We start from the raw sequence: 18917 nt of genomic DNA on the forward strand, positions 1-18917 counted from the left end.
AACAAGAACAAATCTTATTATATTGAACATTCAAGCTGCTCCCAATAATACCCAAGGATGCCTCACAATACGTTATTGCGACGACCTTCACGACATTTATCCTTCAATGGTCGACAGCCACGTTGGAACTCTTTATACCTGCGTTTCATAGTGGCTAAGTGTGGTGCTTCAACGCCAAAAGTCAAAGTAAAACCAATGCACTCTTGGCTCGATAGTCCACGTCAAAAATCGTAATAAATCATCGCACGAAGATTTTCACGAGTTAATTTCCATATATTGGGCGAGATGAATTTTTCAACTCACTGAAATAAGAACAACTAAAGCTCGTAAGTAAAAACGTAATGTGTAATTTTGAGCTAAAAATACCAAACTTTTTGATAAAAATGTCCAATTACAGCTCATCACACGTAGTGTTTCGAAGGCGACCCTTTTAAAAGGCTCTCTACATAAAACATTTATTTCAAATTCTTATAATTGTTTTAATAAAATATAATAATAAATGAAAATACTTCCAATATCAATTAAAAACTTTAATAATAATATAGTTTTTGTCTTTTATTCAAAATCTGTTATTACTTCAAATAGCTAGCCAACGAAAGACTTACATATGTATATGGATTAATATCAACCTTTCTGGTTGGGAGTATCATAAATTACAGGAAATATCATAAAGTAAAACGTGAGTTAATGTTACTTTTATCACAAACACACACAAAAATGTGAATAAATTAAAATATTAAAGCGATATAATTTCATGATAAAAGAAAACGTGTCATATATGTACATATATGTGCATAACGTTTGCAGTCAAAAAACTATTACAAACTATTTATTCAGAAAGGTTTAAAATTATGCATTGTTCGAAACGTTCCATTGATGTGAGATTCACGTGTTTCAAAACGAAAACTAAACATACAGGACAGGTAAATTAATCGAGATTCTTAAATCAGCCATGATGTTGTAATATATATGCTTGCGTATCCAATGGACAAAGACTAATTGCTTCAACACTATCCGACCTTTGAGGGGATTGTAGGAATGTTAGACTTGTGTTGTAAACACCAGTGATTGTATCAAACATTAGCAATTTGGTCAAGTTAATCTGGAATTCAAACAATATATTTATTCACACAATGTAAATTAGTGTTTCTTAAACATTACTGCCACTTACAAAGCCTGTTTGCTGATCGCCCGCACGGCACTGCAATAGCAGTGTGCGATGTACTACCACTCCAGTATTCATTAACGAATCCTTCGATTTGCGATCACGCGCCACGGGCAACTTCGCTAAAGACGGCGGTAGATTTCTTAAAACGGCAATGGATGTATCCTCACCGACACCTCCTCGTTTTTCGCCAAAAGCCGCCTGTACGCCCAACCAATTATTTTCAATAAAAATAAATTTATCCAATGGATGAAGTAACGTTTGCGAAGCCAAGTGCGCCATTGGAGTTAAAGCACCTGACGGATGGGTTTCAGAAAGCAATAGGCAGGTGTCTATATGCTCTACAACAACTCGGAATATATGCATCACTGGCTGATTGTCCAGCACTCCTTGACCAAGACCTCGCTCGTCGTCATGCGTTAGGCGACGATCTTGCATTATTTCTAGTTCGCCTGAATTTAACGACGACCCACCTAAAGGTTGTCCCGTCAGCAATGTCAGACGCAATGCGTCGTCTTCGATGTACGCAGATGATGGTATGGGATAGTAGTTTGCTTGCAGCGGCAGTTTGGCCAAACGTCGGCGCTTAATAATCTGCAATTGAGTTACAATTTTTATAAGCATTCAAAAAACAAAAGTAACTTGGGGGTAATACCTGTAAACCATTGAGATCGGTATAAAATAGGTCGGCACTCTTGATTTGAGTCAGAAAACGCATAACAATCTCAGTGTTGTCCATGCGCCCAATATCCACTAGGTTTTGTATTTCAGGTGCACCACCACGTAGTAACGTCTGATGTACTACAAATGGCAACCCAACAGTTACACTCGCTTCCAAAGGACCTTCGCTTACAAGCACAGTAGGAGGTCCCATATCGACCAATGGTGTCGCCGGTCCAAGTGGCATGAACAAATAGGCACCTGATGTATCACCGCTGCTATATTTATAAAATTTCAATTTTATGGGTATATGTGGTGCATGGGCGTCGATTTGGATGGACTTTAAAAGACCGTCGCCACTAAAAGCGACAGTTGGGCCTCCGGCCACATGCAGCGAAATCGGGCGATGCTCTCCAAATTTCACTTCATGTGGGTAATTTCCTAAGCTAATCGATATTGGGTTTGTAGTCAAAATGAGATTCGTCGCATATGAGGTATGTCTGAAAGTACAAAAAGTTAGAGCAGTTCACATTTATTGGCATTTGTTGTTGGCATACTTCTGTTGACTTGGTTGCGCTTGTATAATGTATGTGACCAGGCCTAAGGGTGGGACATTCGCCTTGAATAACAATCGATACTTCGTAGTGGATGCTTGCGGTGTGATACTATTCGAAGGTATGTGACGATGCCACGTCCAAACGGGTGTGATTTGCACTTCTACAGGATTACCATGGAAGTCCGTTACACTCATATAAGGACTTGAAACATAAAAATCAACTAACTCTTCGCGCCATCTCGCCAGAGAATTATGTAAAACAATGTGTTTAAGCGGCAATTCCTCGCCCAAAATAATCGTGCTACGACTGTCACTAGGTCCGGGCCAGCGGGAATCATCCAGATAAAAGTAATGAAATTTGTAGTCTGGTATATAGATCTTAGAAAGTATAAACAAATTATTAAATGGTCGTACATGGAACTAACAAACATTTTTTATTACATACTGAAGGTTTGGTAAGCAGTCTGTAAACCGCCTGCTGCATTACGAATTGGCATGTTGTCACAGCGTCCAGCATACGGCGCGCATAGTCTGTCACCACATGAGTCTTGGCTGTACCTGTTATACCGTCGTGATGTTGAAACAGCGATAGTTCGCGCCGTGCATTTTGAAGCATTACATCAAATTTTGCTGAAGGGTCCCATGGACGCCATGCGTGTAACATCTCTGCAGCGCGCACATAATGCAGCAAAACACGATCAAGCCGCTTGTAGTACGGACGTGATGTGTAGTAGCCTGACCAGTAGTTGTCAACGCGATCAGCATAAGTGAAAAAATCACCACTTAGTACAGGGAATTCACGCATAAGTTCGCGCTGTTCCTGATGCACAGCATCGAAATATTGCTGCAATGTACCGAACTTGGCCTCCACGAAATGCCGATGCTCCGAATTGATGTGATCGAAGAGTGCTTCATAGTTGACTCGCTGCACATCCCATTCAGTGCTTTGGCTGAAACGAAAGTCATCACCTAAGGGTATCAGCAGCGCGTTAGTGCGATATAACTCAGCCTTTTTCTTCCACTGGTCTACCAGCATTTCCGCACTAAAAATGTTCAATTTAAGAATAATTAGTATTTAATGTTACAAAACTAGAGCAGGTTTTACCGTTGCGCCACGTTGTGTTCAGTGATCGGTTGTGGTGGTACCCGCCAAGGACAAGAAAGCCCAAACTCGTGCATGCGTTTAAAATCGAATTGACAGCAAATTTTCGGATCTGGCCCACACGTATGGGGAATATCATAGGAATAGAATGGCATCATATGAGTGAAAAGACTTGTGCTGCCTGAAGTATCTACAAAATATAAAGAAATAAACTATGAAAGCCAAAAACAGCATTTAAGGTATGGAACAAATACCCCAAAGTTGTCGCCAGTAGAATTCCAACTGCCTTTTGAGCGCTAACTCCTTTTTAACTGAGTAATGCGTGCGTTGTATGAGAAGATTCTGAAAACCAGACTTTTTTAATATATAAGGCAAAGTAGGGCTGTGACCAAAGGGATCAATGGACCACGAAGACGTTGGTGTAACGTTAAAATGTTGCTTAAGCCATGTTTGTCCTTCGGTGAGTTGCAATAAAACACTTAACCAATGGGAGTTCGCTTCATCTGGCATGACCCAACCACCGGTAACAAATTCCAGTTGACGATTTTGCACAATCCTAAAAACAAGTTTCATCATTAAATTTTGTTTAGTTTGAAAACGTGTGCGTACTTTTTCATTTCAAGCTTATTATGCTCTCCAAGATCTTCGTAGAAGCGTGAAAAATACGATATCTCCGCCCAGATAAACGTCATGTCCGGATTCTCGCGCAAATGCCGCAATGCATTGGACAATATGTGTTTGGTGTCGTGTTCATAGTAGTCATCAAATGTTTTAACCCAACCTAGGAAAATAAATTAAAATTTCGATTGTTACACTCGTTATAAAATTAATTAAATATGTTTTTTTACCTGGATCATTGTGAGAGTGTGGCACTACAAACACTTTTAATTTGTTATGCTGATTAAAACGTAATGGATCGTATTTAACGTTCCAGCCCTGCTTCCAAACACCGCCATCAATATCAGCAAACGTCCACTCATTATACATGTCTAACATCTAAAAATTAAATAGTCATCCAAGTGCCTTTTATTAGTATTATTTATTTCATGTACCTGCACATCTGGCTGTGGAACCTGCTGAAAGTCAAAACTACATTGGTCCGGTTCTGATAGTACAGGTTTTTCCAAAATTTCACGATCCTGTTGATGTTCTAACTGATTTTGTTCTCGGCGCTGTTCATTACTTTGCTGCCATTGGCGATCCAAACGATTTTTCAAATGTCTCATTTCCTGCCCATGTCGGTGTAGTCCATCCTCCAAAGATTGCAATTTAGAAACGATTGCTACATAATTTGGCTGACGTAAAAAATAAATTAAAGTAATTAAAAAGTAATTAGTAGGCAAATATTGTTAGAAAATTACCTTTTTATCTTGCGCGGGTGCCGAGAAAATTATTAATAGATAAAGAAGCAACAACACAACCGTACAAATGCCGCATAAAATCAGGGTATACCGTCGGCGTAAGCGAAACATTGTGCATCAACAAACTTCTGCTGTTTCAAAGCCTACCTTGAAAATACTACTTGCCGACGTCTAATTTACAAGTTCAGTAATTATAATTTACATTAAACCTCTTAACATTTTCACGAATTGACAACACAGCTGAAAAAAGTTGTTACAAAAGGTATTAATGCTAAATGATCGGAGTTGAGGCTAGACGCAGGGTGACAAAAAGGCAAACTATTCCCAAATTTTTAATTTTAAATTTGCCATCAAGTTGTATACATTTTTTCTTTCAAGTTTTCTTTCAATGACTATGGTAGCAACCTTTTGGCCAAAGAAACCTGTTATGTATCAGTTAGTAAGTAGGGGAAATATGAACCTCCCTAATAAGAATAGAACCTAATAATACGTTCACATATAAGTAGATGATCTACTTTTACGAGCTTAACTCCCAATCCGTAATTAAAAAGCGAGATTTCACATACAAAATTTCTTTCCAAAAATCTGAGATTATAAAATAGTCCTAGATTATAATCAAATAGATCATTATTTTTACGAGTGTAAAGAAAAACGTCGAAGTAAAATCTAAATAAAATAGAAACAGGTTTGTAGACACAATTCTAAAAAAATATTTGGCAGATATTATTAACTATGCATTCATATAACAGTGTGTTTCCTCTTATTACTTAGTATAAAATGTAATAACAAATTTCGAATGCATATTGCTTACGGATTCCCTCCAACTGCTTGTGAGTAGCAGCCAATTGCGCAATTAAATTAGCTATTCTATCTCCTTGTATTTTCTCTTCTGTATCTTCATATATAAATAATGAAGAAAAACTTTTTACAACAGTATTGACAGCTGAATGTCAACTTTGCAACTTTGCAACTGCCATATGTGAACGAGTAGATTATTTTTGTGGATTTATTGGTAATTAATGCATATGTGAACGTATTTTTAAGCACGAAAAAGTAGATAATAAAAAGAATAAAAGTTTCATTTTGATTTTATTTATACATTAGAAGTTTTAAGTTTGCCTTGTATGAAAAGCAGCCCCATTTTTAATAATAATAAATAAATAAATAAAAAAACTAGGGCCTGTCAGACTCACGCACGGTAGAAGTGAAACTTCTAAGTTGGTTGTTCCATGCATGGGAGCCCCGGTTTAGATCTCTCCCCCCTCTCTCGTGTTAAATTCAGGTTTTCATATTTTTTTTCTATATCACGCCACATAAATTTGTACTATTTATTTTTGTCCTTATTAGCTTCAAATTTGACACTTGGGTGCAGTGTTGCACTTGACGCTGACATTTCTTTGCACTTCCAATGGTATTTTTTGCCTACTTTTGGCGCGTTAATCTATTTGCTTTGATCACCGAAACGGTTGAAATGTCATTTTACAACCTTCTACTTCCACTATCGTCACTCGTTTGGTAAACGCACTCATTGTATCGCTTCGTCTCCTCCATACCTACCATCTATTTACTTCACAGCAGTTTCTTATTGCTTTCCCGCTAACACACATTCAATCGGCGCTTTATCTGATACTCACACACAGCACTCATTTGCACGGGCTATGGCTATCTATAATACCCGTTGTCGGTTGTCGATTGTCGGTTGCCTGCATGTCGCCAGTCTACTTCAATGCTTACTTGTGTGCTATATACATTTCGGCGTGTCTCGGTGGCTCCCTCACATCGTTCAGCGCTTGCGATGCGCGAGAGCGAATAGGCGAGAGTGGGAAGGAGCAGCTGCTCCTTGGCCCCGCCCATTTGACAGATTTCGGTAACGCTCCGCTTGGGGCCCCCGACGCGCCGAAAGAAGTTTCACTTCAATAAATAAATAAAATCAACTATTTTCTTAATTGAATTTTCTGATAGTTTCCTATATCAACTTGTTAGTTACCTCAAAACTACAGATAATTTTTCTTCAGGTTATATTGACTTTGGGATACGATCCGTTGGTTTTGCCATATTTTGTGTAGTTAAGAACGTAATCGAACAAAATTTCAGTTAACGAAAATATTCTCGGTACTTGTTTTCGGTGATGTATATAAAAGTTCTAATTGAATTTAACGTTCATTTTACTGCACAAAAAAGGGGCACCGCTCCTAATGCTTTACTACTAAAGATATTCATAGTTGGATTAGTTTCGGCTTATCTTGCGAAATACCAACCTAAAAACCGCAATTAAGTCGTAACTACTTTTAAATATTCTACGGTATGAAAGAAGACAATACGCAAAAAGAGAATATGAAGTCGATTGACATGACAGAACAGAATTCGCCAAAAAATAATAGCTGAGGCTTGCTGTTCCCTTAACACTTCAGATACGAGTACTTCGTGCAATAAAATCTCTAAAGAACGTACATGCAAATGTAAGATTAAGTAAAATATTTAATTTTTCATGCTGCCTATAGACTTGTTAAACAATTTTTGTTTAGTTAACAGCTTTCTATCAATAAACATTGGACTAAACTAAAACGAAAATTTAACCATGTTCTGTTGAAAAGGTACTCATTGAAAATAAAAATGGTATTGGAAACTATTATAAATATTATTGTTAAAGCTAAAGTTTCTTATTTTTAATAATACAGGATGGCTGATAAATTTTGCTACATTAAGAAACTCAAATAACTTTTTTTTTAGTGTATGGAATTCATTTATTTTTTTTTTCAAGTTGAAGGTCATTAAATTTTATTAAATGTGGCTTAACTAGTTTTAAAAATAATTGAATTTAAATGCCCCCCATGCTCGTTGACACAAGTGCGGCATCTTAGTAAAAAGTTGTTCATTGCTGCTTTGAGAGTTGCGACAGGAATAGCCGCAATTGTTGCCCGAATGGATTGTTTTAGTTCATCCAAATTTGTTGGCTTTGTTTTATAAACTTCTTGTTAACATAAACCCCACAAGAAAAAGTCAGGTGCAGTAAGGTCAGGCGACCTGGGGGGCCAACGAAATTCGGAGTTTCTTGAAATCAGTTTATTGGGAAATTTTCGTCGCAACTCTGTCATAACAGTCTGGGCTATGTGAGACGTTGCCCCATCTTGTTGAAACCACACAGAGTTGAAAGGAATTCTCTTTCGGCGTAGTTCTGGATAGAAAAATTCTTTCAGCATTTTCAAATAACGGTCTCCAGTAACCGTAACGGTGTGACCATTTTCTTCAAAAAAATAAGGCCCGACAATACAGCGTGAAGAAACCGCACACCACACTGTCACTCGAAGAGGATGCAATTCCGTCTCGTGGAGTATCTGTGGGTTAGAAGTACTCCATATTCGACAATTTTGTTTGTTCACATTGTTGTTTAAATCGAAATGGGCCTCATCAGACATGAAAAGGCAGTTTAACATGTTTTGGTCTTCTTCCACCATTTGCAGAATCTTCTGGCAAAATTCCAAGCGAATCGGCAAGTCTGCTGCATTCACATTGTTAACCATTTGAATTTTGTAGGGAAATAAGTCTAAATCTTTGTGCATTATTGTTTGCAAAGACTGTCGGCTGACACCAAGTTGAGCAGATAAGCTTCTTGTTGAAACCCTTGGATTGCTTTGTATAGCTGCAGCTACAGCAGCGATCGTGTCCTCCGTCCGAACTGGTGGGTTTCGATGATAAGGCCTTCTTGCGACTGTTCCTTGCTCAGCAAAATTATTCACCAGTCTCATTATGGTCCATCTGCTCGGGGGATCGCCGCCAAACATCCGCCTGTACTCTCTCTGTACCAAAACTACGGACTCCAGTGCGTGATAGCGGCGGACTATCCAAATTCTTGTTTGCGTGTCCCAGTTATCCATTTTAATAAATTTTAAAGGTCAATCTGCAAATTAAAACAAAAATGGAACAGATAACTTAAAAAGAAAAAAAGTTATTCAATTTTTTTTTGGTAGCGGCTTTCATCAGCCACCCTGTATTATTATTAAAATTGCCAATATTTAATAAAACTATTCATTATTTGTAATAAAAATATCGATGCATCTTGACGTTGCTCATATCTACAACTGGTTTTTATGTTATGTAAGCTGCAGTGCGAAATACACCAGCCAAGTGGCTTGTCAAACAAAACACCAATTCCGCATTGGGTTTCATTTATGTGTGTATGGTAAATTTGTCACTGTCGTAACAAAATGTTCGTACGGTGTGGATGCCACGTTTGTTGTATCTCGTTTGGTTATGTTTTGTGCAATTTTTCCTAACAATTTTTCAAATATGGCCTTGCTCATTTGAACATTATTTTCAAAATCGTTTTCAGATACTTGCATTCGAATTCTTTTAACAACTTTGTTTGCCGTACTATTGGTCGTTGCGTACATCGCTGTTTGCTATAAATTATTTTCCTTTGCGTTCTTTTTTACGCTTTATGAATATAGTATGCCAAATTTATTTATTTAGTTATTTTTTTGGCCTTAAAAATTACTACGAAAAGCACAAAGTAACTTACAACTAATTGCAAGTAATAATTTCAAAAACTAAATAACGGAACTCAAAAGATTCAAAATATCTGCTCTTTAAATATAAAAATCCAGAGTAAATAAGATAATTAGATAAATAATTAGCCCTTCTTATATCGTTGGTTATATCGTAAGTTACGAGCTGCACGTAGGGGGCCATCAAATTTTATTTGTTCTAACAAATAAGAGCAATCAATTACACTACTGACGATTTTATAAATAAAATAAAGGCTTAATTTGAGAATACTGGTTCACCAAATGTTAAAGAAGGGAACTTTTACAAAATGTATAACAACATCACTGTGGGCATTGATAACAATCAAAAGTCCTTTATTTAGTGAAAATTCTTACAATAATTTGCGTAAAATAAACATTTTGTGAAGGAAGAACAGTTACAACTTTATACTTTGCCACTTAGAAGCAGAACAATGTAAGCGCGCTAATTTCGTAAGTTACGAAAATCAAATTTCATTTCGTAATAATTATTAAAGTATTTGGATACGAGAGTGTACTGCACTTTAATAATATTGGCACTACAGATTGAATTGACACATTATTATTGGAAGCACTGAAAAAGTGATTTTTCTATAATGGCCGCCTGAGTACGTCTAGTAAAATAAACAAAATTGGTGAAAAATTTCATTTTTTACATGAAAACTATTCAATGTTAGCAAAAAAGTGTTAAAATTGAATATGTATTAGTTCGCAATACCAGCTGATTGATTAAAACTCCTTTTTACCAAAAATTTATACAAAAATGGAGTAAAGTTGTTTAGAGTACATCGTGAAAAAGTGGTCAAACAAGAAGTTTTGAATATAAAAAAACATGCACTCTCAAAGCCAATTGTGAATACACAAGAAACTTAAGATTGGTCAATTTAAGGTTCAATTCCCCAAATGATACAATATAAAAATAGTGCTCTTGGCGGCACGACCGTTAATACTAACGCGAACACTAGCACAGTCCAAACTGCTGGTACGGCTCCCACACAGACGCTACAACAACCATCGGCTGCCCCCAACGCACAGGTAAAGGCAACTTTTGTTAATGCTACACCTACAGCACAGGGAATAGCTACGAATAGCAGCAACAATGTACCACTGCAACAAATCATCAACTTGCAGCACCTGCCTCAGCAATTTGTGCAGGCCTCAGCTTCGACGCCTCAGCATACTCAAGCTATACCAACTCAAAATATGTTTCAAATTGTCCAGCCAATGCAAACGGTAACCATTGACGGACAGGAAGCCATCTTTATACCAAACTTGAATGCTGCTCAATTGGCGTCATCCGCGCAACCCATAAATTTTAATGGGCAACAAGCGTTCATAACACCCAATGGACAGATAGTCCGTGCACCGACTGCCGGCCCCGCGCCTACTGCAATGCAGTTGCAGCCTGCAACACAATTCATACATGGTTTAGGACAAGCAATGCAATTGCCGCCAGGTGTTGGTGCAGCAGAGCAAGCGTTGTTTACTATTCCTGGAACTAACATACAGGTACCTGTTGTAAATGCTACTGTTCAGCAACAGCAGCAACACCAAATATTGCAACAACAGCAGGGTCAGACACAATCTACAAATAATTCTGGGAATGCAAGTGGTTCTAGCAGTGGTAGCTCATGCTCTTCTTCACAGCCAACGACTAGTTCAACACAGGTACCGCCAAATTCTCAAGCTACAACGTTGCCAAGTACCATCACAATACCAGGAACTAACATTCAGATACCAACATCGGTGGCAGCATCAAATGGTTTGCTTGGAAATTTGAATAATCTTTTGGGGAATGGCTCAATAAAGCTAGAAAACGGCCAGACTTTGCAAAACGTTCAAATAAGACCGGCGGGAACGGCAACTAACGCGAACCCAGCAACAAGCGCAATGCCGCAATTTATACAGTTTCCGCATGCACTGCAACAACAAGCTGCTCCAGCTTTGCAACAAACCGTTGCCGTGCAAATTCCAATTCAGACTGGTGGTGGCCAAACTATATACCAAACAGTGCACGTGCCCGTGCATCAACTAAATGCAGCCGGTCTGCCAAATTTATTGCCCGCTCAAGCACTGCCAATGTCGGCTGCACTACCTCCCACCCAAATGCAAATAATACCACAATTCGCACAAATTGCGCAAATTGTTACACCCAGTGGACAAATACAGCAGGTGCAGCTGGCGCCATTGAATGCGATGCCATATCCGCAGCTACCCCCGAATGCAAATATTATACACATTCAACATCCTCAACAGCAGCCCACGTCAAACAATCAACAACAGCAGCAAGCAGCTGCTGCTGCGGCCGCTGCTCAAGCTGCTGCCACTGTTCAGCAACACCAGCAACAGGTAAACTCACTGTTATGAAACCATTTATACATTATTTAAGAAAATCTAATTCACCCACAGGCCGCCCAGCAACAACAGCAACAACAACAACAGCAGCAGCAGCAACAACAGCAACAGATATTGAACGCACTGAATGCAGCATCAGAATCTGGTATCCAATTGCCAACGAATCAGTCAATCACAATAACCAATGCACAGGGCCAGCAGCTAACCGTTATACCCGCGCAGCAACTACAGCAACTTCGAACTACATCGGCGTCGTCTGCTCCAGGCAACACTTCTAATCTTATACAACTTCAACAATTACCTGGCCTACAAGCGTTACCCATCCAAAATATCCCAGGAATAGGACAAGTCCAAATAATTCAAGCGAACCATCTGCCACCTCAACTGCAAGGGAGCTTCCAACATGTAATTTTGCCGCAGCAACTCCAACAACAGCATCAACTTCAGCAGCAACAACAGGTTCAAATGCATTCTAATCCAGGCGCGGTGCTTAATCCAGCACAAACATCTCTTCCTCAAACAGGCACAACTACGTCAACGACAAGTGCAAACTTGGTGCATCCGAAGCAAGAACCCCAAAGCCCTTCCCAAGCCCAACACACGCTTATAACGAACATAAAGCAAGAGCCCCCAGATCCCAGCCAAACTCCTCAACAAATTAAATGGGTAGTGCCACAGAACATGACCGTAAATCTACAGCAACTGCAATCTCAGCAACAGCAGCAAGCCGATCAGTCACATCAATCATCCAACGAGAATGCATCAATACCTTCGTCATTGCCCACATCTATACAAATTACAGCCGTCCCGCAAGCACACAGTTTTACCATCACACCTGCCAATCAAGCGCGCGCCACCATGCTAAAGACGCAGCCAACAACTATGACAACGGTAAGTGGTTTGACATCGCAAACTAACCCAGTTATGTCGCCCAACACAACCGTAACCTCTAGCGGCGGTGGAACCCAAATCACAATAGCAACCGCGCCGGCAACACTAACTCAACAGATGCAACAGCAGCAGCAGCAGTTACAACTTCAGGCAATACAAACGCAAATAAATTCTGCAAATACTCCAGCAACAACAGCGCCAGCAGCAGCAACAACATCTGTTAATGTGAACATCAACGTCAACGAAGTTAGTACGGGTGGTGGCACTAGCACCGGCATGGGTAACGTGGGTACTATTAACTCCAATACCGGTGCTAATAATGTAGGCGGTATTGAAACAAAGCCACGCCTTAAGCGTGTTGCTTGCACCTGCCCAAACTGCACGGAAGGTGAAAAGCATGCTGATCGCAAACGCCAACATATCTGTCACATACCGGGCTGCAATAAAGTTTACGGCAAGACGTCACATTTGCGTGCTCATTTACGTTGGCATACCGGCGAGCGGCCTTTTGTCTGTTCCTGGTTATTCTGCGGAAAGCGCTTTACACGTTCCGATGAATTGCAGCGTCATAGACGTACCCATACTGGGGAAAAGCGTTTTCAGTGCCGAGAATGCAATAAAAAATTCATGCGCAGCGATCATCTATCAAAACATATAAAGACGCACTTCAAAGCGCGTTCACCACTGGATATAATCGAACTTAATATGAAGCCGGAGGATAAAATGGCTACACAACAAATTGGGGATAATGGTAATAGCATTCAGGATGGCAGCGAAGCGTCAAATATACCGAAAAGTATTAGAACAGCCAATGGAATTTTAACAATTGAGCTACCAAACTCTGCGGTGTCTAGTGCAGCTACCACGCTCGCTGGCGCGAGTGTTACCAATAATGCTGGGGTAAATGGATCAGGCGATATAACACAATTGACGACAGGAAACAATTTGATGGTGCAATCGGGAGACGATGACGATGAAGATGGTACTAGCGATAGCTACGGTGATGAAGAGCTTGATGATGATGACGAGATGGATGAAGACAATGACAGTACTGGCGATGAAGAGAAGATGACAATTACCGTTAGTGAAATTGGTGAAAATTCTAATTAACATACGGAGGTACTGTTCATGGAACAGTTCGGATTTAATCAATTCTAATTGCGGTTTCGTATTTAATGTAAATATGGTATAAAAATGTTAGTTTTTTGTATTAGTGTAGTGTTTTAAATTATCATATAATATGTAATGTAAGTACATTTAATACATAATTTGATAAATAATAAATAATTTGAGTTAGGTGTAAATATTTACTTAAAATAGGTACAATTTTATGTATTTGCGTTATATTTACTTGTGGCTAATAAATTATTATTTTTTTGTAATTTGTATTTAAACACAATGTAAAATATACATGTTTACATTAATCTAATCGTTTTATATCACACATATATTACTTATAGAATTTCAAATTCAAAAATATCGAGTTTATTGTAATATATGAGAACGCCAGGCAGAATATAAAGAGAAATAAATTTAGTTACTAACGAAATAAACAACTTTTAATCTAAAACTTTATACAAGTATTGTTTTTCGTTTTTCAAAAGCGACGGCGGTAATCACTATAGTCGTGCCCATGATGATCGGGTCTACGTTAACACTAACCGTACCGGTGTACCTATTCTTACCGCACCCGTTTTTCTTTTTTTTTTTTCAAAATTCAGCCTTGCAATGAAGGCAAGTAACAAAACGGAAATAATTTATTTTGCCCAAGTTTCACTGATGATTAGTTGTGATTTCTTTATTAAGTACCGAGGAAATGTACCTGTTAAAATTTTTAATAAAATCTGTTCTGTGTTTGTTCACTGAGATCATTGGGTCCTAGTTTTAAAAAGATATTAGTTGAAGTTCGAAAATAACAAAATATTTTTTCCATTTCTCAAATAAATAAAGAGGAAAAAATTGTTTTTCCGAGTCATTTAAAACGACGCAACAATTCTTAATGAAATGGAAGCACAGTATTTGTGTATCACCAAAATCGTTTAATCAAACATTGCACACTCATTGCTTTGCTGTTACTAATCCTAGTATGAAAACTAATGTAATCGGACCGCATGCAACTAACTTCAGCTAAAGCAACGGCATTTCGAGCAAAAAGTTACATATCTTCATGAAATTTTTACTCATACGCATAGGTTGTCAGTTAAGGTAGATGAAGGTTATTGATTGCCTATTGAACACGTACAGCTTCTATGTACTCGTATAACGGTAACTTTCAAAATTTAATATTTTCCTAACTAATGTGGACGATTTTTTTAAAATTGGTGGAGAATTTAAGCCAAAAGAGTTTATTTATTTAAAAATATTCGAAGTGAGCAATCAATCATTTTATAGATATCTTAAGAGGACGTGGGTTGTTTTTGTTGTAACATGTTAAAACTTTCCCCAGAAATTTTCGGAGAGTTCTATTAAAATAACCAAGCGACCATACGGATTTACGTCGTTTCCACAACAGTCGGTTCTACGTTACCGAAACGACCCGGATTTATATCCGGCCAAGGACTGTCACTCCGCAGCATTCCCCGATGTAAGTATGAGGAATGCTTATGCTGCTACAACAGCAACAATCCGTGCCACTCCGATAAAATAGAGCCGATCGTCGGGGGTGTAATATAGTGTTCACATTGTATAAAAGAAGTTAATGAATAATTAAAATGAATTAATTATTATTTTAACTGTAATTGATTTTCTCCTTTCCGTTACACCATTGCCTCTTACCTTTACATTCATTATAACCGGTACACAATACGCTTTACTCATTTCAGTTTGTATGAAAGCAAATCATAATTCATTGCATACTACTTAGTTACACACATTTCTTACTATAGTTATTCAGTCGCATATCTTACTGGTAGCACTGGTCAACTACGAAATTCACCAATGTATACAAAACAATTTTCTCAACAACACAACAACGAATGTTGGGGGAATGCAAAAAAGCCGTGAACGAAATTGAACAACGAAAGTCGGAGAACGAAGAAGAGAAGTAAGGAAGAAGTGTGGTTATTTAGCTAAACGCAAACATTTTCGCATAAAAAAGTAATAAACCAACAGTTTTACGTTCAAGCTTACGAGGAAATGTAAAATACAACTTTAAGAAATAAAAATTAAAAGAAAACAACAAAAAACAGGATAAAAAGCAGTGCGAAAGCAATTCAGCGAAACGAAAAAGGGCGCCCCAGTTTCATCTATATCAGGCTCTGTATTTTTTTTTAGCTGTTTGACGTCTGCAGTGTCCAGCGGCATTGCATTTGTAGCAACTCCGCTAAAAAAAATAGTTAACGAAAAAGCGGAAACATTACTGTTGTACAAAGGAAAGTGTACTAGCTATCTGGCTCAAGCAGCAGTGGAAACGGCAAATACCCACAGCAGCAATAACATCAAAATTGGCAATAGCTGTAACGGCAGCACTGATTGCAACCAGGTCTTGATCGTACGCGGTGGCTGGCTCGGAAGTACAGAAACATTGGGTAAAAGTAAATGCAGGCAGGTTTATGTGATATTTTGTTTGAATTCCCTATTAACTTTGATTGAGTTTTGTCTACGTTGTCATAATTTGCTGTTTTTTATATCTCTATTGCGTTTTTACGCCGTCATTTATTACACTTACCTTCAAGGCGCACAGGTGCCATTATTTTGACTTTCTATGTACATATGGTAGTGAAATATGGCAGAAAAATATTAGCACATTATTATGACCCCCATTATTTTGAAGAGCCCGCATAGATTCCACGGATAAATTGGTTCACCACAGGGTTTGTACTAGACGAGCAGGTAGTACATTCGTCAACTATTATGAAAACTGGTAGACCCACACATTTTGTCTGTTTCCGTTCAATTTTAATTATTTATTCATTATTTGTTTAAAAAATAAGATTAGTAAAAAGCATTTGTCAAACATTCAAGTACCTACTGCGTGCACAGGGCGAAGTGGATATACGAAGTTTCTGATTAGATGTTTCCATTGCAATTTAAGAATTATGCATCCAAGATTATATGTATGCAAAAAGGTAGAACCAATAGCACTGGGGTAATTGTATAAATTACTGGATATTAAGCTGCGGCCGCCGTTACTAATCAGACCCGCTCCCTTCCTTGCCTTGGTGCAATATACCATCAAGGAAGAACTAAAAAAAAGAATATATATATAAGACTACGAGATACATGCTAGAACCAACTGTGGGGATACGCTGTAGCAAGTCCTTGTTGGGATGCTATAGCCGAAATAAATTTAAGCAGCTGATAAGCCTTCTTAAGTACTAACTGAGGAAATCTGGAATTCTCACAGCTTCGGGGATATGGCACACCTACTGCTGAGATAACGGCCTGGTAGGGCTAGAAGAAAAGTTATAGGAAAGCTATAACTTCAATGCAATTTTTTAAAAATACTGCGATGCTTTGCATCATAAAGTTCTGTTATGAGTGGTTTGCGTTGTCGCATTGCGCGTATCGATAACTTGATGCATGTATTTAGGTACTTTCAAAGATTACGTACCATCGGAGTTTAAGGAGTTTGTCATATGTTCAGCTCCATCTTAGGTATACTGAAAAGAAAACTTTGTTTGGATGATATTGTGATGAGCAGAGGGCACAAAGGGTATTTAGGTCGAAGAGCAAGCCTCCCGTTTTTCTAATTCTGAGCTCTTGATAGTCATCAATTTGGACAAAAATATATATAAACAACAGTCAGGACTACCTTCTTGGGTCAACCCGGATTTTGATCCGGCTAAAAGCAGTCACTGTAGCAGAATTCACAGAAGCTTGGTCGGTAGGTAATACCAACATTTTAACAGGGTTTCTGCCATTAAAAATTACCATAAAGCTATTTGTTTAGTGGAGAAACATTAAAATATGTGGTTCAGCTTTCGTAGAAATACAAAAATTGACAAAATTGAAAGTTGCAATGCTGGGGCGGGGAAAGCAACATTAGTAAGAACTGGGCATGTTTTATGCTGCTATTTTATACATTGAATATTCTAAAATTCCTCAAATGATTTATAGGCCTTTGCGCGGGGATGGCAACGAGTACCACAAAAGGTAAAACTCTGAGCGGTAACTGCTCCAGCCACTCAATTGTTCCCGGTTATAAAAGAGGAAACAGCTGGTTGCCTCTGTCTAGGCCGGCCCAATTGTAGAGTTACTTTACCTGTCGTTTGCTCCCACTATCTTTGGAGCACCGTTTATAAAAAGAACTGTAGCTAATATCACATGTTGGGAGAAGAAAAAATCTTTGTATCCATGGTATTATTATATTGCTATCTTCAAAACTTCACAATTCACAAAATAATTGTAGATTATATGTATATGTTTTATACAATTTTTAAAACTTCCAGAAAAAATTTCTTAATTTCTTTCTTAAGTTGTGCATGCTCTTGTAGCGTTGTTGAAATCCTTTATGATTTAATTTGTTTGCATTTGCGTATGTTGCTTGTTTATTTGCTAACAACTATCACATAAATCATAACAATGAAAATAATATTAATCGAACTTTATTAATATTTTGCAGAGACGCTTATCATCAGGCGGTTATTATGAAAGGTTATCATTTTTCCACATTTACAAATTAAAAAAAATATTTATCATTAAATTTGTTCTTATGCGAAAAATAACTTCGAAATTTTCAAATCGATTGCAAACGTTTCCAATGCATAGTTATTTGTCCATTTTTTAAGTTTTTATTAATACTTACCCACATTTTATAAAATTTTATTTATTTTGTATTTGCCTAAAAAAGTAAATAATTTAGTGCCAAGATACAAATTTTAACTTCGCGTGCCTAATCGATTTGCAATTTTGTTGTCACTCAATTTTATTTTGGCTCGAAAACAAAAAAGAAGCAGTATATTAATGAATTGTTTATGTGTTATTATCGTGCAGGAAATTTGTACAAAATGTCTCGTAATAAGGAGAAATACGAGAGTGCAAACAGACGACAACAGATTTTTATGTCAGCAGAAGATGTGGCTGCTGGCAAAAAATCATCTTGGACTGGTATTGAGATAACAGGTATGTCTAATATATTCCTTTATGATTAATAGTTCCGCGCGAGTTCACAGAGCTGCGAGCAAGTGAGTGTCTCGCAAATCTATTTTTTAAGTTTTTTTTTTCAAGCTTTTTCGATGTGTGCATGTATTGCAACGAATATATTCATACATACCTATGTATGTACTTATGCAACAGTTAGCATTTTGAATTTCAACAGCTATTTGTTAAGAAAAGCTTAAATTCAACCTAAGTTTAGCTAAAG

The 18917-nt window shown here is 37.8% G+C and overlaps 3 protein-coding genes across 5 annotated transcripts in view; 2 read left to right on the forward strand and 1 right to left on the reverse strand.

Moving 5' to 3' along the window:
- Nucleotides 1-540: 540 nt before the first annotated feature.
- LOC128855020 (alpha-mannosidase 2) lies at nt 541-5210 on the reverse strand. The gene is made up of 11 exons (XM_054089582.1): nt 4845-5210; nt 4536-4778; nt 4332-4479; nt 4093-4264; nt 3738-4039; nt 3487-3673; nt 2827-3424; nt 2383-2759; nt 1821-2325; nt 1172-1759; nt 541-1102 (listed from the first exon to the last, which is right to left on the reverse strand). Exons 1-11 carry the CDS (start codon nt 4953-4955, stop codon nt 947-949), a joined length of 3387 nt encoding a protein of 1128 aa, XP_053945557.1. The 5' UTR covers nt 4956-5210; the 3' UTR covers nt 541-946.
- A 4725-nt stretch (nt 5211-9935) lies between these two features.
- On the forward strand, nt 9936-14391 carry LOC128855021 (transcription factor Sp1). Its single transcript, XM_054089583.1, has 2 exons — nt 9936-11716; nt 11777-14391. Exons 1-2 carry the CDS (start codon nt 10271-10273, stop codon nt 13721-13723), a joined length of 3393 nt encoding a protein of 1130 aa, XP_053945558.1. The 5' UTR covers nt 9936-10270; the 3' UTR covers nt 13724-14391.
- Nucleotides 14392-15808: 1417 nt separating this feature from the next.
- Nucleotides 15809-18917, forward strand: part of LOC128855024 (CCR4-NOT transcription complex subunit 6-like) — a 98185-nt gene continuing 95076 nt past the window's right edge. Inside the window, exons 1-3 of one of the 3 annotated variants that reach the window (XM_054089589.1) lie at nt 15809-16156; nt 18177-18208; nt 18548-18676. In XM_054089589.1, the coding sequence (XP_053945564.1) occupies nt 18202-18208; nt 18548-18676 (136 nt within the window). In that variant the 5' untranslated portion in view covers nt 15809-16156; nt 18177-18201. The remainder of the gene's footprint in view (nt 16157-18176; nt 18209-18547; nt 18677-18917) is intronic. The other 2 variants (XM_054089587.1, XM_054089588.1) reach the window with 2 other exon arrangements.

This window comes from Anastrepha ludens, chromosome 2 (genome assembly GCF_028408465.1).
Source record: "Anastrepha ludens isolate Willacy chromosome 2, idAnaLude1.1, whole genome shotgun sequence".
Taxonomy (NCBI): Eukaryota; Metazoa; Arthropoda; class Insecta; order Diptera; family Tephritidae; genus Anastrepha; species Anastrepha ludens.

What these genes read in the sequence shown, in the direction of transcription:
- LOC128855020 (XM_054089582.1), bottom strand. Translation starts at nt 4,955, where the DNA reads ATGTTTCGCTTACGCCGACGGTATACCCTGATTTTATGCGGCATTTGT. An exon ending in GAACACAACGTGGCGCAACG is followed by an intron (nt 3,425 to 3,486) that starts GTAAAACCTGCT and finishes GAACATTTTTAG; the next exon opens with TGCGGAAATGCTGGTAGACC. An exon ending in GCGCAACCAAGTCAACAGAA is followed by an intron (nt 2,326 to 2,382) that starts GTATGCCAACAA and finishes TTGTACTTTCAG; the next exon opens with ACATACCTCATATGCGACGA.
- LOC128855021 (XM_054089583.1), top strand. Translation starts at nt 10,271, where the DNA reads ATGATACAATATAAAAATAGTGCTCTTGGCGGCACGACCGTTAATACT. An exon ending in TTCAGCAACACCAGCAACAG is followed by an intron (nt 11,717 to 11,776) that starts GTAAACTCACTG and finishes ATTCACCCACAG; the next exon opens with GCCGCCCAGCAACAACAGCA.